Source organism: Megascapheus bottae, chromosome 18, assembly GCF_031878675.1.
Source record: "Megascapheus bottae isolate mThoBot1 chromosome 18, mThoBot2.hap1, whole genome shotgun sequence".
NCBI classification, from domain to species: Eukaryota; Metazoa; Chordata; class Mammalia; order Rodentia; family Geomyidae; genus Megascapheus; species Megascapheus bottae.
The window spans coordinates 29,918,154-29,935,937 of NC_143526.1; the positions used below are offsets into that span (position 1 = coordinate 29,918,154).

The window sequence follows — 17,784 nt, forward strand, 5'->3', positions numbered from 1 at the left end:
TGGGTGTGAGCCCGCTGAGCCTGGCAGGAGAGGTGTTTCAAGTGCCAGGCTGATAAGGAAGACAGCACAGAGGTACTATAAAAGATGCCATGCTAAATGCTTTCTAAATACCAACTCCCTGCCACCATCAATCTATGATGTGGCGTGAGTTACTGGCCCAGCAGTCAGAGAACACGGAGGCCTAGAGAGGCTGCGCTGGTGGTCTGAGGCCACAGGACCAGGTCCTGCCCCGTAGCCCTGCATGAAATGACCTCTTCTAGGGCCAGGAGTTTGGCCTTGTGGTAGAGTGCTTGCCTAGCACTCACTAAGACCCAGGTTTGATTCCTTGGTACCACATACATACAAAAAAGCTGGAAGTAGTGCTGAGGCTCAAGTGGTAGAGCTCTAGCCTTGAGAAAGTCCAAGGACAGTGCTCAGGCCCTGAGCTCAAGCCCAGGACTGGCAAAAAAAAAAAAAAAGAAATGACCTCTTCTGGATGGCACACGCAGGCAGTGGGCATGGTGGGCCTGCCCTGGACCTCCGTGCCCAGCTCACCAAAGTCTCTGCGCTCACCTAGACTCTGCCACCTGCCATCCGCTATTCCCAGCACCCAGAAGATGGCCGGCCTGTGGGTCCTCGTCTGCCTGGGTGCCTTTCTGGGAGCCAGCTCGGTCCCAGCCACCCCCACCCCCCCTGCAGTGCTCACACTGGGCTCCGAAGTCATCAATGAAAGTAAGTCTGGGCCCAGGAATCACCACCATCACACAGACAGATGCTCAGAGAGAGCGGGAGACCCTGGCCCTGGCCCTGGCGCCATGCCAGGCAGGCCTGGGGCCCTGGGACTTGGGTGGGCCATGAGGGGATGATCTCAGAGCCTTCTAAATGCCATAAGCCTCAAAACCACCAAGGGCTCTGTGGCTAGCAGCCTGGCCCCTCCCCCCGACCCTGGCAGCCCATGGCCCATCCCCAGGGAATCTCCCTGCCTTGGTCTCACATTCAGGCTTTGTCATTCTCCATCGCCATGACCCTGGTCAAATCTTGAGCCTTCCAGTGGCACTGGGACCTGGCCGGTGTGCCCAGCACAGCAGAGGCCTCTGCCCCAGGCTCACTCTTTTCATATAAATGGCTCCTCAAGGCCCCACCTACACTGCTCAGCCTGGACCCCCCTGCCAGGCCAGCCTCCCGCCCTCCTCCCCTCGCCGCTAATTCCTGGATTTACATCCAGTGCTGACCCAGGAGCTGAAGGACCTGGGCGCCACCACCATCCTGCATCAGCTGCCACTGCTGAGTGCCATGAGGCAGGAGTCTGCCGGGGGCATCCCCCTGCTGGGCAGCCTGGTCAGCTCCATCCTGAAGCACATCATCTGGTGAGTGGAGCAGACTCTGGCCCCAGCCAGCTTCCCACCCCTCTGCCCACACCCAGTGAATATGATGGGCGGTCAATCAACAGACATCAGACCCTGATCCCATGAAGAGCAGGTGGGACCAAGTCCCCATCCTGAGACGCTCAGAGTGGTTGATCACAAACGACACCCGTGCCCTCAGAGGGCAGCCCCAGAGGCAGGCGCCTGGGAAGGAGACAGGAAGACCTGGAGGCTGAGCCAAACAGAGAAGGAGGAAAGCTACTCCAGGCAGAGAGGCCCGCCTGGGAAGAGAAAGGGTCTTATGTCAGCCCAAGGGGCTCGGTTCACCCCATAAAAGCCAAGGAACCCTCGAGTCTGTCAGCTGGGGTTAGTGTGGAGGGATGGGAGCAGTACCGTACCGAAAAGGAGTCAGGCCAAGCAGGTCCCTGGGGAAAGGGGACAGGAAGGACAGAGCGGGAGCAGGCTGAGCCTGGTGGACGATTCTCATCTTCCCTGAATCCCACCCAGGCTGAGAGTCACCTCTGCAAACATCCTCCAGCTGCAAGTGGAGCCCACAGTCGAAGACCAGGAGCTGGTGGTCAGGATCCCTCTGGACATGGTGGCCGGATTCAACACGTGAGTCCCCTCAGTCAGCACAGAGGGTCTGACATTTCAAGCACTTCCACTCACTCCCCACCCTCCAGATACTCCCTGGAGGGAGTGGAGGATCCTAAACAGAGAGATGAGCAAGTGCAAAGGCCCTGGGACAGGAGTACACTTGCCTACTTTAAAGAATGACCAAGAGCTGGGAGGGGTGGCTCACACCTATAATCCTAGCTACTCAGGAGGCTGAGATCTGAGGATTGAAGTTCAAAACCAGCTCAGGCACTAAAGAACCTGAGACTCTTATCTCCAATTAATCACTAGAAAACAGGAAGTGGGGCTGCAGCTCAAGGGGTAGCCTTGAGCTGTAGAGCTCAGTGACAGTGCCCAGGCCCAGAGTTCAAGCCCCATAACTTAAAAAAAAAAAAAAAAAAAAAAGAATGATCAAGAGAAGAGGGAAGAGAGCATGATGGGAAGAGGAAGTTAGCATCAGCTAAGGCCAATTTGGGCCTTACAGGCCAGTAAGGAATAGGCCTTTACAAAGTAAGGTGCAAGTCTGAGTGAGAAAAGAGAATCCCACTAGTTGCTGGGGGAGAAACCAGCTAGAGAGCAGTAATGGTGGATGTGGGGAGGCCATCAACGCTTTGTTGAAGGTGTGCAGCTTGGGAGAGACGATGGCCTAGATACCAGGGTTTGAGGCGGGGTGGTAGAAGTGGTGGAACCTGGATGTATTTTGGAAGCAGAGATCACTGGAGTGTGTGTGTGTATGTGTGTGTGTGTGTGTGTGTGTTCTGGGGCTTGAACTCAGGACTAGGCATTTGTCTCTTAGACATTTTAATTTATTTAATTCATTTTTCTATTTTTTTTTCTGGTCATTTCTGGGGCTTAAACACTGGGGCCTGGACACTGTCTCTGCGCTTCTTTTGCTCAAGACTAGCACTCTACCACTTGAGCCACAGCACCATTTCTGGGTTTTGTTTGTTTGTTTTTGTAAATCATGGGACTTGAACTCTGGGCCTGGGCATTGACCCTGAGCTCTTCAGCTTGCCCCACCCCCACCCTTGAGTCACAGCTCCACTTCTGGTTTTCTGGTGGTTAATTGAAGATAAGAGTCTCACAGACTTTAGTGCCCAGGCTGGCTTTGAATCTCAATCCTCAGATCTCAGCCTACAGAGCAGCTCGGATTACAGGCATAAGCCACGGTGCCCAGCCCCTTAGATATCTTGTTAACTCTACTCCTTGAGCCACAGCTCCACTTGTGGTCCTTTTTTCCCTTTGATGATTAATTGGAAAACAGAGCCTCATGGACTTTATCTGCCCCAACTAGTTTCAAACCATAAACTCAAATCCCAACCTCCTGAGCTGCTGGGATTACAGGTGTCAGCTACCTGTGCCCAGCATGGATTGATATCTTGATGAATTAAATGTGGAGAGAGAGAGAGAGAGAGAGAGAGAGAGAGAGAGAGAGAGAGAGAGAGAGAGAGAGATAGTTTCAAGGCCTGTGCCCATACCCATCCACAAGAGAAGAACCAGCAAGCAAGGCCATGAGAACTCCATTTGGAGACTTGGGGTTCAGTGCTGTCACCTTCATCTAGGCAAGCTCGTAGGACATGGCAGTAGTCAGTGGGCTGTCAGTGTATGGAAAGGAGTTAAACCAGGAGAGGAAGTCAGAAGTGGGTTGCAGAGGGGAGACAGCGAAGAAGCCTGCCAGGCAGGGAGGGAGCAGGAAGGCGCATGCCCAGCCTGTTGGCTCCGGCCTGGGTGTGGACGGTGCCCGTGCCACTGCCCGCAGGCCGCTGGTGAAGACCATCGTGAAGTTCCACATGGAGACAGAGGCCCAGGCCTTCATCAGCGTGGAACACACTCCCGGCGGCCCCGGCCGCCTCGTCCTCAGGGACTGCCTCAGCAGCCAGGGCGGCCTGACCATCAGCCTGCTGAACAAGTGAGTCCGGGCTCTGCCATGCCCTCCTCCTGCCTCTGCCCTCGTGGGTGTGAAAGATCCTCAGGAGGCTGCGGGCAGACAGGTGGGACCAAGGTAAAAACAAAGGCTTCCGGGTGACAATGTCCAGAAGCAAACGGACTCCTTCCCTGCCTTATGTAACTGTAACCCCTTCGTCTATCACCTTTACACCAACAACACGTTTAAATAAAAGAATGCAAAGGCTTTAGAATCTGGCAAACACAGCCTCCTCACCCAGTCCCTACTCCCCAGAACCCCAACACTGTGCACCCCTGGTTTAGGGTCTAACCACTTGTATGACCTGGATAAGTTCCTTCCTCCCCGGGTTCAGCCTTCACCTCTGCCACCCCAGTGTGGGGTGTTCCTCTCTGACCCCTCCTGTCTCCCCCATTCTCCTCTACCACAGGCTGTCCTTCCTGGTCAACTCCTTAGCAGACAAGGTCAGAAACCTCCTGCTGCCAGCCCTGCCCCAGATGGTAAAAGAGGAGGTGAGTGGCAGCCGGCCTCTGGCCTGTGGAGGCTGCGCCCCCTGCCTGGCGGCAGTGGAACTGCAAACCGGTGCTAAAGAATGGGATGGGATATTTGGGACTAATGCCCGCAGCAAAGCCAGAGCCATGGATGGCGCCATTGATCCAATTAGATGGTTGAGGGTCAAGGGGAGAAAACTGTCAAAAGCCAGCAGGGAAGCCTGGGTCAATGATGTCCTGATAAATTCTCAACAATCGTCGCTGCAGGGGTTGAGAGGGTGGAAGGCCTCTATGGCATGGGAATTCCAACAGATATAATAGTAAAATACAAAAAAAAGAAACTTTAGCGACGAGTATTCAATTTTTATTAAATCATCTATAATGTAAGCTCTTTTAGTTTTAGGGGGAAGGGGACGGTTCGGTTTTGTTGTTGTTGTTGTTTTCCTGTTGGTCTTGGGGCTGGGCGCTGTCCCTGAGCTCTTCAGCTCAAGGTTAGCACTCTACCACGTAAGCCACAGCGCCACTTCTGGTTTTTCTGGTGGTTAAACGGAATTAGAATCTCATGGACTTTCATGCCTGGGCTGGCTTTGAACGGCAATCCTCAGATCTCAGCTTCCTGAGTAGGATTACAGGTGTGCGCCACTGGCACCCAGCTGATATAAGCTCTTTTAAATGTAAGTTTTGCAATTTAAATAATATTGTAAATCTAGTCACATCTGGATTTAGCACCCAGCTCAGAATTTAAAATTTTTTTAAACAATGTATCCCTACAAACTGGCTCCACAAACTAGCATCAGCAAGCCACTGTGTTGCCCCAACCTGGGTATAGATCTAGACCTGCCAACTCCCCGAGTCCTGCTGCCATTATTCTTCCGAGTCACCACTAAGGTGGTGGAGGACAAGCTCTTTATAGTTCCTGTGCTCCACGGGAGGAGGGAGGATCCACCGTCCCTCATCACCTTGCTCGGGCCTTGGCTCTCTGGACTGTTTGGCGGGAAGAGAGCTGCAAGGGATGGAGCTGGCATCTGGCAGAAAATGCAAAGTTCTTTTCTGTGTAAGGCATTAGGTCAGCCCTGGGAACCCTCAGACGGGACAGGCCATTTAATCTGGCACAGGGAAGGGGCCTGGCAGGACCTGGCAGGACCTGGGTGCCAGGGGGACTCCTGTGGGAGTCAGATTAGAGACAACGAATGGAGGGTTGTGGGAGGGCGGAGCAAGTGGTCCCCTAGCAGTGCATGCTGGGAGGGCCTGATCCTCCATCCTCCATCCTCCATTCTCTCTAGGTTCTGGGTTTGGAAAGCAGGTGGGAACAGGGACTGGTCACTTACAGGAAATGTCCATTGGAAATGCATTGTGTTGGTTAGGAAACATTGGGGTTCTTGCTAAGGCTCAATGACTTCAATGATCTGGGCGCTGGGCCCTGGGCCAACGGGCTGCCTTGGAACAGAGAATGTGGCCTGTGGGTCCCCCCGAGAAATAAGGCAATGTTCACCCCTTCTTCTGCAGAGTGAGTGGGGCCAAGGTTTCTCTGCCAGGCATTGCACATGTGGTGTGGGGTGTTTATCGGCACACCTGCCCGCTCTCTACTGGGCTTCCCCCCCCCCAAGTTGTCACAACTAAAAATGTCACCCAAAATTCCTCCTCTGCTTAGGTGCACCAGCAATCATGGGGAGAGGAGGTGTCAGGGGATGGAGAGGCAGGAGGCTGGACTCTCACCCAGGACACAAACAGCCTGTCTGGAGGCTGGAGCAGGGCTCTGGCTGGCTGACCTCTGTCCCAGCAGTGACTCATGATGTGAAGAAATGAGTTCCTGTATGGAAAACATGAGCAAGATGAGGGGCATGGTGGTGAGGGGTGGCTAGCAGGCCAGGCACACCCTGGGCATAGGGCAAGTGACAAGCTGTGGTGTAAAGTCCCCAGCGGCACTGGGGCTGTGGTGCTGGCTGGGGGCGGGGGCAGGGGTGAACATGCCTGTACATACACAACTACACTGGATAAACTCCTGGCTGGTGGTAGGCACAGCAGCCCCGCACAGGTCAGTGTGAGTCTGGGGCTGGCACCTCGCTAATGAAGTCTTGGGTCTGTGCATTGCAGCTGTGCCCCGTGATCCAGACTGCCTTTGATGGCATGTATGCAGACCTCCTAAGCCTGGTGAAGGGTAAGTGCTCAGACACTCCCCACCCCAACCGCACTCTCAACCCTTGTCCTTAACTGTAGAGTTCAGCCTCCAGGCCCTGCCACCAGGGGGCCCCACTCAAGCCTGAGCAGCTCACCCAGCCGCAGGCAGATGAACTCAGACTGATCCCTTCCCATGACCGTGGCTTCATGCAAGATTCTAGATGAGGCCAGCGGTACAAGTTCAAATCCCAGCTCTGTGGCCGCATTGCTCCATTAAGAAAGGCATCTCCTGGCCAGGAGCATGGCCTAGTGGTAGAATGCTTGCCTAGCATGCACAAAACCCTGGGTTCAATTCCTCAGCACCACATATACAGAAAAAGCCAGAAGTGGTGCCGTGACTCAAGTGGTAGAGGACTAACCTTGAGAACGCTCAAGGGCAGTGCCCAGGCCCTAAGTTCAAGCCCCACGACTGGCAAAAAAAAAAAAAAAAGAAAGAAAGAAAAGTCACCTCCTAGTCTTAGTATCCTCAGCTATAAAAGAGGGCTATACATTCCTAACCCAAAAGATGGTTAAAGAGAATTAAAAGTGTATGGCAAATTTTCAGGCACATAGCAGGTAGCCTGCCAGGCTGAGGAATGTTTAGTCATGAGGCTGAGTGGATGGATGCATGCATGCATGGATGCTTGGGTCCATGCATGGATAGATGGATACATGAATGGATGAATAGATGGATGTGTGGATGGACAAGTGGATGGACACATGGATGGATAGACAGATGGATGGATGGATGGATGGATGGATGGATGGATGGATGGCATGGTGGGCTACATCTGTTCACTATGAGAGAAGAGAGAAAAGAACAGAGATGGGACCTATGTCCAGGAAGGAAGTCACAAGAGACAGGACACCAGCTTCTGCTGGGGCAATACGGCCTCTATCTCACTGACTCCTCCATCATTGTCTGGCCTCACACATGAGCCAGCTGGGGCTCAGAAGGGTTAAGTTATTTGTCAGAACTCACAGGAAATTCCTAATGGGAAAGGTGGAAAACCATTTCTTCCAGTCAATGGGGCGTGCTTCCCATTTGGCCATTGCTAGCACCCTGTTCTCAGTCTGGACCAGGACTGGCTATCACACCACGTTCAGCTAAGGAAGCTGGCACAGAGGGCGGAGCTCACTTGTGCAGCATACATGAGCATCCAACACAGGAAGAAAACAGAGAAAGAGAGGCAGGTGGAAGGAGGGAAAGAATTGCATTCGGAGGCAGGAAAAACCAGGTGTGAATCATTGGGACTCACACCTGTGCCAAGGTCTATTGACTCTCTTCCCTAGAGTCAGGGTCAGAGTTAACCCAGCCACCCTGCTCTTCCATTCTGTTATAACCAGCAGATAGGGAGCCAGCACCATCTGGTGGCCAAGTAGGGAATCACCAGGCCAACTTAAGTGTATGCTAACTGGGTGTTCAAGCCCTCGCCTGGCCACTTGGGGCAGCTGATGACAGCCCAGTGGAGAAGAAGCAGTTACAAATGACAGTCCAGTTTTGACATGAGATAGGTTCGAATTTCACAGTATGACCTTGGACAGGTCCTTTCCCATGCATAGAGAGCTCAAGAGCGAAAGGCTTCGCACCGTGCCACCAGTCCAATCACACAGGCACCAACCTCCTCAGCACTGTACCTCACCAATACCTCACCCCAGCACGAGCTGCCCTCCTCACAGAACCTTCTTCTTGTCCCCTCTCCCATCCCTGGAGCAGCACCCATTTCCCTCAGCCCTGGATTGCTGAAATTTGACCTTCTGTCTCCTGCCATCCAAGGCAGTAGCATCAAGCTCAACCTAGAGGTAAGTGTCCCAGAACCTCCAAATAAAGTGGAGAAATGGCTTCTCTCCTCCAATATCCTAGACTTGGAGACATGCAGAGAAAACCAGCCCCCCACCCTCAGTCAGGGCACACACAGGTTGGCGTCTGTCTTCGTCCATTTTGTACCACCTAAATGCCTAAGACTGAATCATGCATATCAGCTTGAAGAGTTTTCTCCATGCCTCACCAAATAGCGGAAGATGGAAGAGCAAGAACAGGCAAGCAGAGCAGGATAGCAAAGGCCTGGACTTTTTGAGTGTCACTAAGCAAGCACTCTTACTGCTAAGCTGTGCCTACACCTGTTTTCTGCTGGTGATTTAGAGCCTGGTGAACTTTTCTCTCCTGCAGAGCTATGTTCCTCTCAAGCTCAGCTTTCCTAAGTAAGATTATGGGTAGGAGCTACCCGTACCTGACTCTGAACTCACTTTGACAAAAACGCACTCCAGCAGCAATTCAGCATTCTTGCTATAACAACGATCGTCTACTTATCAGCAGCTGATCACCTCTTGAGGGGCCTGCCTCTCCACCCAATGGCAGTGGGAATTCGGGTTCTAGCCCAGGAACTCCCCAGGAACATAGACACACGTGGGTACAGCTGTGGAGCTGCTGGGTAAGCTGTGGAGGAAAGGTTTCCCCAGCCACACCCTGTTCTGTCTCCTCAGGCCAAGTTGCTAGACTCAAAGGCCAAGGTGACCAAGTGGTTCAATAACTCTGATACCTCCCTGGAACTGCCCACCCAGCCCGAGGACCCTTTCAGCCTCATCATTAGGCAGGATGTGGTGAGCGACGTAGTGGCCGCCGTTCTCCCTGAGGAAGAGCTCGTGGTCCTGCTGGACTTCGTGGTACGTCTCCCCGAGGGATGGAGGATGCAAGCTGAGAGGGTGGAGGATATAGGGATGGAGGCTGCATCAGAGTCCAGAGGGAAACCCAAGATTACCAGGCCTCTGGCAGGAATTTCCTGCTTCCTGCAGTTGACATCCCTGGAAACAGCCCTGTGACCTCGGGCTCTGGCCTGGCTCTGCAGACCTACACCCCCATTTCCTCCATGAAAGAGCTCAGGGAGCCAAGAGCCTCTATCTTAGCTCCCAATGGGAATGGTGAGGTCCCTGCTCACTCACCACTGACCCCAAGCAGATTCCTTCCTTCTGAGCTGGAGGCGGTGAAGGGAAAGGCTGGCTGGAAGTTACTGGAGGCCGCAGGAGTTCGGGGGCTGAGTCCTTGAGGATTTGTACTCCAGCTCAGCGGCTGGGGTGAGGGAGAGGGGTGTAGTCAGCACAGCCACAGTCCCCACGGCATCATGGCTAGGTGTTCTCTGGGAACTAGGTGGCTGCAGACTCCCCTGGATCTGCCATTGTGTCTGGGGTCCTGGTGGTGGGATCAGGAGATGACCCTCCGGTGCCCCGTTCAGCTGACCAGCTTTGGCTTCTTCCCATCCTCAGCTTCCTGAACTGGCCCGTGAGCTGAAGATGAGCATTGAGTCCATCAACCAAACGGTGGGCAAGGGCCCAGCGCTGGGCAGAGCATGGGGGAGAGGGGACATGGAGGAGGGGTGTGCTGGGTGGGAGCTGGGCATGGATGGAATGCAGGCGTGGTATGTGGGCAGGGTGGGGGGGATACTTGAGGCTGGGGGTGGGAGAGGCACGGCTGCCATGTGTGTGTGTGTGTGTGTGTGTTTGTGTGTGTGTGTGTGTTTGTGTGTGTGTGTGTGTGGTATGTGATGCACACAAGGGAATATCTTTAGAGAGGAAGCCAGGCTCAGGGCCACAGTGAGCCTCTCCACTCCCTTGTCTTTTTCCAGGCAGCCAATACACTGGGCCTTACCCAGATCATGAAGATCGTAACCAGGAACAAACCCCAGCTCTTCCTGAGCCAGGCGGGTGCCAAGATAGCCCAATTGATTGTGCTGGAAGTGTTTGCCACCAATAAAGACGTCCGGCCCTTCTTCACCCTGGGCATTGTGAGTTCCGTGGCCTGGGACCTGGCAGCAGCCCTCCGGGCTCCTGAGCATAGGAGAGGGGAAGTCCCCATGGAGTCCCAAGCTTTGGGGGGCCAACTTTGAACTGGTGACTTGATGGGTCTGGGGCAGGAGCCTATATTATATTATATTATGTTGAGTATGTACCCTTCCTAAGTCCAGTCACTGCCACCAAAAGCCCCCAGGGATCAGGGGAACGGATCCCTCTGGGCAAGATCAATCCACCCCACAGAAGGGTGGCTGTGAACTGAGCAAGGTACCAAGACATCCACTACCGAGGGCGAAAATTGACTGGAGAGGAGGCAGGACGCACAGTGGGCCCCAAGTGAGCCTTCCAGGATTGGCCACACTGTCTAGTGGGCAGGATTGGGTGGTGAGCAGGAGGCTCAGGTAGCTTCTGCCTCACCCCTGGCTCTCTGCATACAGCTGTGCAGGCTGTCCACTGCATGCCTTCTTCAGGTGACAGGTGCAGTGGAGGCCCCTTGGAGGCACTTGGCCTCTTCCCTGGCCTCTTTCCAGGAAGGCTAGTCTGTTTCTAGCCATCAGGGAAAGGATTGCCCAGGGACCCCTCCGTGCCAGTGGGAGGCACTGTAGGACAGATTGTCCCCATAACCTGCAGCCTGGCCCAGAAGTCAGGCTGATGCATGCTTGGTGCTGCGTGAGGCATCGGCCTTAGCTTTGGATTTCCTGGCTGTGGCTGCTGTCCAGCAGAGGCTTGCCAGTCCTGCCTGCCTTCCTCCCCAGGGAGTAGGGCAGTGACAGGACCCACAGTTGTGCCATGAACGATGGCTGCATCGGCCCCTCGGCTGTTTAAATCAGGTGGGAGTGGGAGCCATGTCTTGATGCACTTACTAGATGCTGAAGGAGAGGCCCAGAAAGGTCAAAGCCATCTCCCAGATCGCAGAGCTAGTAGAAGAGGTCACACCAGGTACCCCTGATCTCAGAGTCTCTTTGAACAACCCTCACCCTTCACCCAATGCCTGTGAAATGGAACCTGTTTCTCTTGTGACAGGAAACCAGTTCGGAAGCTCAGTTTTATGCTGAAGATGACCGACTTAGGCTCAACTTTAGTGACATCAGGTAACATGTGAATCAGTGTGACAAGTCTATGAGCAATAGAATGCTGGCCTGTGAGCCTGGGTTTTGGTAAAGACCTAGTGAGTGGACATCAGGTAAGGTTTGATCCAGAATGGGCAGAACGTGGCCTTGCCTGGACTGTCCTGCCAGTGAGGAAGGCAAGACATAAGGAAAGAGTGAAGGGACTTATGGCCAAAGGGCAAGCCAATCCCAGCCACAGGAATGGCCTATCTACCACCACCTCCAGGGCTATGGGCAGCCCGTTCTAGACACTGCCAAGACAGCTGCAGCCCCAGACACCAGGTTCCTTGGATGCCAGCACAGAAGTGCCTTCTGTAATTTAAATGTAAATTACTTATAAACCTAAAAGCCAGACTGACTGTCCTGGGATCATATTCTTATACCAGCAACAACAACAACAACAAAAAAGAGCTTTGCAACTAGGCTCCCCCTCCCCACCCTTAGAAGGGGCTTGGCTTGGTCCTATGTGATGATTCATACTTATAATCTCAGCTACATAGGAGGCAGACATCCAGAGGATCAAGGTTAAAGGCTACCTGGTCAGAAAAAAAATAATAAGTTACAAGAGACCCTATCCCCATATACAAGTCAGGCCTTGGCAGCACCCATCTAGAATCCCAGCTACATGGGAGGCATAGGTAAGAGGACTGCAGTTCCAGGCCATTTCATGCAAAAAGGCAGAACTCTTCCCAGAAAATAACTAAGCAACAAGTGTTGGGAATGAGCTCAAGAGGTAAGGTGTCAACCCCTCCATGTGGACACGAGTGTTGCTAAAAGGCGGCAGGGGTTGAATCTCTGCTGGCCAGTCATGGCTCCCAGAGAAGACTTGTCTGTTCCCTGGCCCATTGTCACAACTTGAGGGTAAGCTCCAAGAGGCACGGGCACCAGCCTTGTACACAGGAGGTGCTCAATAGTTGTCAGATGGACTGGACACCAAGTGGCCATTCTCATGGCATCTTCTGTTACAGCTTTGATCGGACACGCCTGTTGGTCTCCAATATTGGTTTGTTCAATGTAAGTGTTACATCGGGGGTGGGGGGCAGCAGGAACAGCAAAGAGCCACGGGCCAGGATCTGCTTCCTCAGAGACTCCCACAAAGTCCAGCCTCCCCACTTGCATGCTGACTGAGCACCTGCTCTGTACACACATGGCTGAAAACGCAACCTGCTCACACCCATGCTCTCCGCCTCACAGACAAGCTTCTGTTCTGTATAAGAAGGCAAAGGCTGGGCTGGGAGTTTGGCCTAGTGGTAGAGTGCTTGCCTAGCATGCACGAAGACCTGGGTTTGATTCCTTGGTACCACATACATAGAAAAAAAAAGCCAGAAGTGGTGCTGTGGCTAAAGTGGTAGAGCTCTAGCCTTGAGAAAATCCAAGGCCCTGAGCCTAAGCCAAGGACTGGCAAGAAAAAAAAAAAAAGGCAAAGTAGACTGAGCTGGGCTCCGGTGGCTCATGCCTGTGACCCTAGCTACTCAGGAGGAGGAGGTCTGAGGATCGAGCCTCAAAACCAGCCCAGACTGAGCAGTCCCCAGGAAACTCTTATCTCTGCCCATTAACCACCAGAAAATCAGAACTAAAGCTGCGGCTCAACGTGGTAAAGTGCTAGCCTTGAGCAAAAGAGCTCAGGGACAGTGCCAGGCCCTGAGTTCAAACCCCAAGACTGATAACAACAGCAAAGGCAAAGGCCCCATTTGCCATGCATTTGCTCATGAGGGGCTGCCTCTGTGAGCCTGGCAGCCAGCCTCAGTTTTTCCAGCCCCCTGACTGAGCAGACATTGCCACCAGCCTGAGTCTCGCCTTCAACCTTGTTTTCTTTGGTCTTTCTGGGGTTTCATAAATGCACATTGGAAAACAAGATGATTTCCAAAACCAGGACCCCTGGCATCTGTTGGGCATGAGCAGCTCAGGTGTGGGGGGGGCACAGAGCAGACCTCCCCAGACACACTGAAGGGATGGGACAGAGGGCAAGCCTCCAGAGGGGTTACCTCCAGTGTACCCCAGGGCACCTGAGCTCCCGCCTCTCCCCAGGTGTCTGGTGCAGGGTGGCTGGGTGGCCCTGGCGCTCAGCCAGGCAATGATTCCCTTCTCTCTCACAGCCGGACATCCTGAAGAATGTCCTCACCAAGGTCCTTGACGCTGTGCTGCTGCCCAATGAGAATGGTGGGTGCCAGTGCCAGGCTCCGTGCTGCCTCTTCTGGCTGCAGCTCCTCCTTCTTCACTTCCCCCTCTGGGCAGCAGCGCCGGCAGGAAGTACCCTTCCCACCCTATTCTCCCGACCCAGCTCCTGCCCTTATAGCACTTGTAGGGCTGCAAGGACCCCAGCTGAGCAGGGCCAGGTGTAAACAGACCCTATAGAGCCTCAGGCACACTGGGTTCACATCCCCGACCCCTCTTGCCTGGCCTTGGGTGAGCTACCCACTCATCTTGAGCCTCCATTTCTCCATCTGTGATGTGGAAAGGAAGTCCTTCTTCCTCAGCTGTGTAACAGGAGACCACGTGTGCAAGGGAATGGAACAAGGGGCATCTATACCCGCAGTCTCATTTTACAAAAGTGGGAAGTCTCCAAATATAGAAATTGGCTATAGTCAGGCCCCAGTGACTCACACCTGTAATCCTAGCTACTCAAGAGGCCGAGATGTGAGGATCACAGTTCAAAGCCAGCCTGGGCAAGAAAGTCCATGAGCTCCTATCTCCAATTAACCGCCAGAAAACCAGAAGTGGCGCTGTGATTCTAAGTGGTAGAGTACTAGCTGAAGAGCTCAGGGACAGTGCCCAGGCCCAGAGTTCAAGGCTCACCACCCACAAAAAGGAAAAATAAAAAGAGACTCGCTATGGATGCTGGGAGCCAGTGAAGGCTCTTGAGCCACAGTGTGAGAGTGTGAGAGATGTAAGGGGTACATTGTGGATAGGCAGAGACACGAGGTGGGTAGATGAGGCAGAGTGGGGAATCCTATGAGCCAGGGCAGTGAGCCTGTGTGCTCCCTCCCAGTCCTCCTCACCCAAGACCCTCCCATCTCTGACCAGATTTGTTATTTATTTCAGGAAAATTAAGACATGGGATCCCCATATCACTAGGGAAGGCCTTGGGATACAGTGGAGCCTCGTGGTCTGTAATCCAAGTGAGTTGGGGCGGGGGAGGGGGGCGGGGAGGGGGCGGAGAGGGCGTTAAATAGACTTCCTTGGCTGGAAGATGTGGCCTGAGACCCAGTCCTGGACTGAGTAAGTTCCCCCTCTCACCTGCAATGCAATGGAAGATCTGCCCCTACCTGTCCTCATGTATTCACGGCTCTTCATTCAGTAAGTCTTTGCTGAAGGCCTACTATGTGCCAAGCATGACCCCAAATGCTTGAGGCTCCAGAAAATTACAACAGAAGACATAGTTTTCCTTTCAGAGCCTAAATTCTAACAGATAAATAAGCTTATAAATGTATAGCATGGGGCCCAAAGCCTGGCCTAGTGGTAGAGTGCTTGCCTAGCATACATACAAACCTTGGGTTCGATTCCTTGTCCCACATACACAGAAAAAGCCAGAAGTGGCTCCACTCCCAGCTCTTTGTGGTTAATTGGAAATTAGAGTCTTTACGACCTTCCTGCCAAGGCTGGCTTTGAATCGTGATCCTCAGATCTCAGCCTCCTGAGTAGCTGGGATTACAGGCCTGAGCCACCAGTTCCCGGCAGGAAATCTGTATTTTAAGAACAACTTCTTCGTGTGGGCTGGGCTTGGGGACAGCAGCAGACACTTCTGAGCCACAGGCCATGTGTCCTGACTTCCCCCTTCACCATGCCCCTTCTGGGATTTCTCCCCGAGTGACCACCTGTGGCAGCAGTCACCTTGTAGAGGACAAGTAAACATAAATAGCAACATGACAGGACTCTTCTTCTATTCCAGGATGCCCTCATGCTCACCCCAGCCTCTGCCTAGGATCCTGTCTTGAAGTAAAGACTGGACGGTAGCCATCTATGGCCGGCTGGGTCCCAGCAGGGAGTGGGAGCCAGCCCTGCTGACCGTCCCTCCATGTAGTCAATAAACATTTGCCTCTGGCTCTGCAGTCTGAGTCTGGCTTTGTCCAGCAAGGGAGTCGCTCTGCCTGTGTGGGCTTGGGGACTGGACTCAGAGCCCTGTGAATCTGTGGAGTTTGGGCACATCAGGGTCCACATAAGTGGCTTCTGAGCTGTGTGTGTGGCTGGGCGGGCCCCGGCCTTGAAGCCTCCTTGCGCCTCAGGAGTGAAGGATGCAGCATGTGGACCCACTGGCAGTGGGCTCTGAGGAGCATGGTTCTCTCTCAGCCGCCTAGCTTTGGAAGCTGGTGACCCAGGCCTTGCTGCTCTAGGCTGTCACCTAAGGCCTCTTTGATCCTTCAGCATGGCTTCCCCTCAGGAGCCTCAGTGTTCCTTCTCTGTAACATGGGAGGGGTCATAGCTCTGCTGGGATGGCCGTGGTGATGAAATGCAGGTACTTAGCCAGGGTCTAAGTGCCAGGTCCCTTGTCACCTGGCCCTCTTGGGGGTGTCGGCCTTATCCCCAAAGGCCCTTTCCACTCAGACATTGTATTGTCTCCCTAGCCTCCCCAAGGCTAGGAGGTAGGGAGCAGACAATGGGCCCCTGTTCTCTGGACCCAAGCTCCCCCGGTGCCTCATCACCCTCCATTAGCAGGGCCCCTGCAGGGAGGAGAGGGGGTGGTCCTTTCTGGAAAAGGCCCCATTCAACTTCAGAGCAAAACAAGTGTGGGCGCAGCTGGCAGCTGGCAGCGAGGCGAGGCGGGGAAGCAGTCTCTCCAGTCTACTCCGGGAAGGCCTGGCCGGTGGCCAGGAGGCCCTGATCCAAGCGCTTTCCAGTCGCTGCTGACCTGCTGAGCAGCTGTCGAGGCCCGGCCCGTGGGCCCACCTGTAGTCATCCCTGGTAGTGTGACCACTGGGCAGTTTCCTCCCCACACAGGGCGTCCAATGAACTCGGAGGTTTGAAGCCCTGGTCTCCATCCAGTCATGGGGGTCTCTGCTGATTCCAAGGTCTTCTGGGGGGCGGGGAGGGGGTGGATTCCCAAGGGGCCTGGAGGGTGGGGCAGATCTCTGGTCCTGGCACCTCGTGGTATCAGTGGAGTCCCTGTTCCTGCTTGGAGGCCAGCAGCCCATCACAACAGCCAAGCAGAGACATGGGGGCCCTTCTGTTTCCCCATTTCCCCATGGCAAGGCTCTGCTCTCATCCCCACTCAACAAACAGAGAAACTGAGGCTCCACAACTCATACCATTGTCAAGCATTCCCAGGCAGTACCCATCTGCCACCTCCCCCCTCCCCCCTCCCACAAAGAGAGGGGTTCTCTTCCTTGCTGGCCAGCTTCTGATGGGGGTGGAGCCGGGGACCAAGACTTCTCTTCCCACTGAGTCTCTGCATGGCATCCTGCCTCCCAGAAATCATGATGACCTTGGTCTCCAGAGACCTGGGGTATGATAGGGACCAGGCCTCACCTATTTGGTCTTGAGCCTGCCTCCAGTCCACCCATAGTGGGACAGTGTAGGAGAGTTAACCATCCCAGCCCAGGCCTCCAGACTTCCTGCGCGATTATCCCCTCCACGTTCCAGACCAACAAACCCACGCTTATCAGCAGCGGCTGTCTCTGGAACTGTATCCCCTCGTTACTCAGTGAGGTAACCGAAGGCTCCAGATAGCTCCAGCCAAACCTGTCCCTCTCTCTTCCATTAGAGGCCGAACTTCAGAAGGGAAGGGGGGCTACACACCCTGCTGCCTGCCCAGGGGCTCAGGTGACGGCTCCAATCTGGAGCCTTTCTCTGTACCCCACAGAGCAAGACTACCTGGTTAAGACACAACCAACAGAAATCAGGCAAACTCATAACCTGTAACCTATAGTCCAACCCAAAACATCCATGCTTTTATGACTCTCACTAACCAGGCATGGTACTTTATCCCTGTCATCCCAGCCAACAAACAAAAGAGCAAAGGAAGAAGTGGCCAGTCTCTTTCGGCCTCTCCCCTGCTCTTCTCCCCCTCAATCCCCTCACCCTCACTTCCTTGAGGTCCCACAACTGCCACCTCAGTATTGCCAGCTTTCTTTTCCATCCAGAGGCCCCAGGCAATCTAGCTAAGGTGTGCAAAGGAGAAAGGAACTGTCCCCAAAGCTACGGGCCCAGCCCATTTCCTCCCCAGGGCCCTGGCCAAGGACCCAGAGCCTGTGCCCCCTGGCCTCCACACCGAGTCCTATCTGTTCTGGCATAAATTCTCTGGCCATCTAGTGCCAGGAGACCCCGCCTCTTTCCTCTGAAGACTCCCATGGGGGGCAGACCCTGGCAAGGGCGTGGACTTCCTGCCCCTGTGGCCACCCCATACTAAAGAACTCATGGTATAAAAGTTGTCCTTCGGGGCCACT

The 17,784-nt window shown here is 54.1% G+C and overlaps 1 protein-coding gene across 1 annotated transcript; it reads left to right on the plus strand.

The window, feature by feature from the left end:
- Positions 1-349: 349 nt before the first annotated feature.
- On the plus strand, positions 350-16,249 carry Bpifb1 (BPI fold containing family B member 1). The gene is made up of 15 exons (XM_090352709.1): positions 350-711; positions 1,205-1,346; positions 1,851-1,958; positions 3,718-3,867; positions 4,292-4,373; positions 6,447-6,510; positions 8,227-8,312; positions 8,994-9,173; positions 9,771-9,824; positions 10,130-10,288; positions 11,319-11,386; positions 12,373-12,418; positions 13,501-13,564; positions 14,447-14,523; positions 16,058-16,249. The coding sequence occupies exons 1-15, from the start codon at positions 462-464 to the stop codon at positions 16,247-16,249; spliced, it is 1,722 nt and encodes a 573-aa protein (XP_090208835.1). The 5' UTR covers positions 350-461.
- Positions 16,250-17,784: the final 1,535 nt, after the last annotated feature.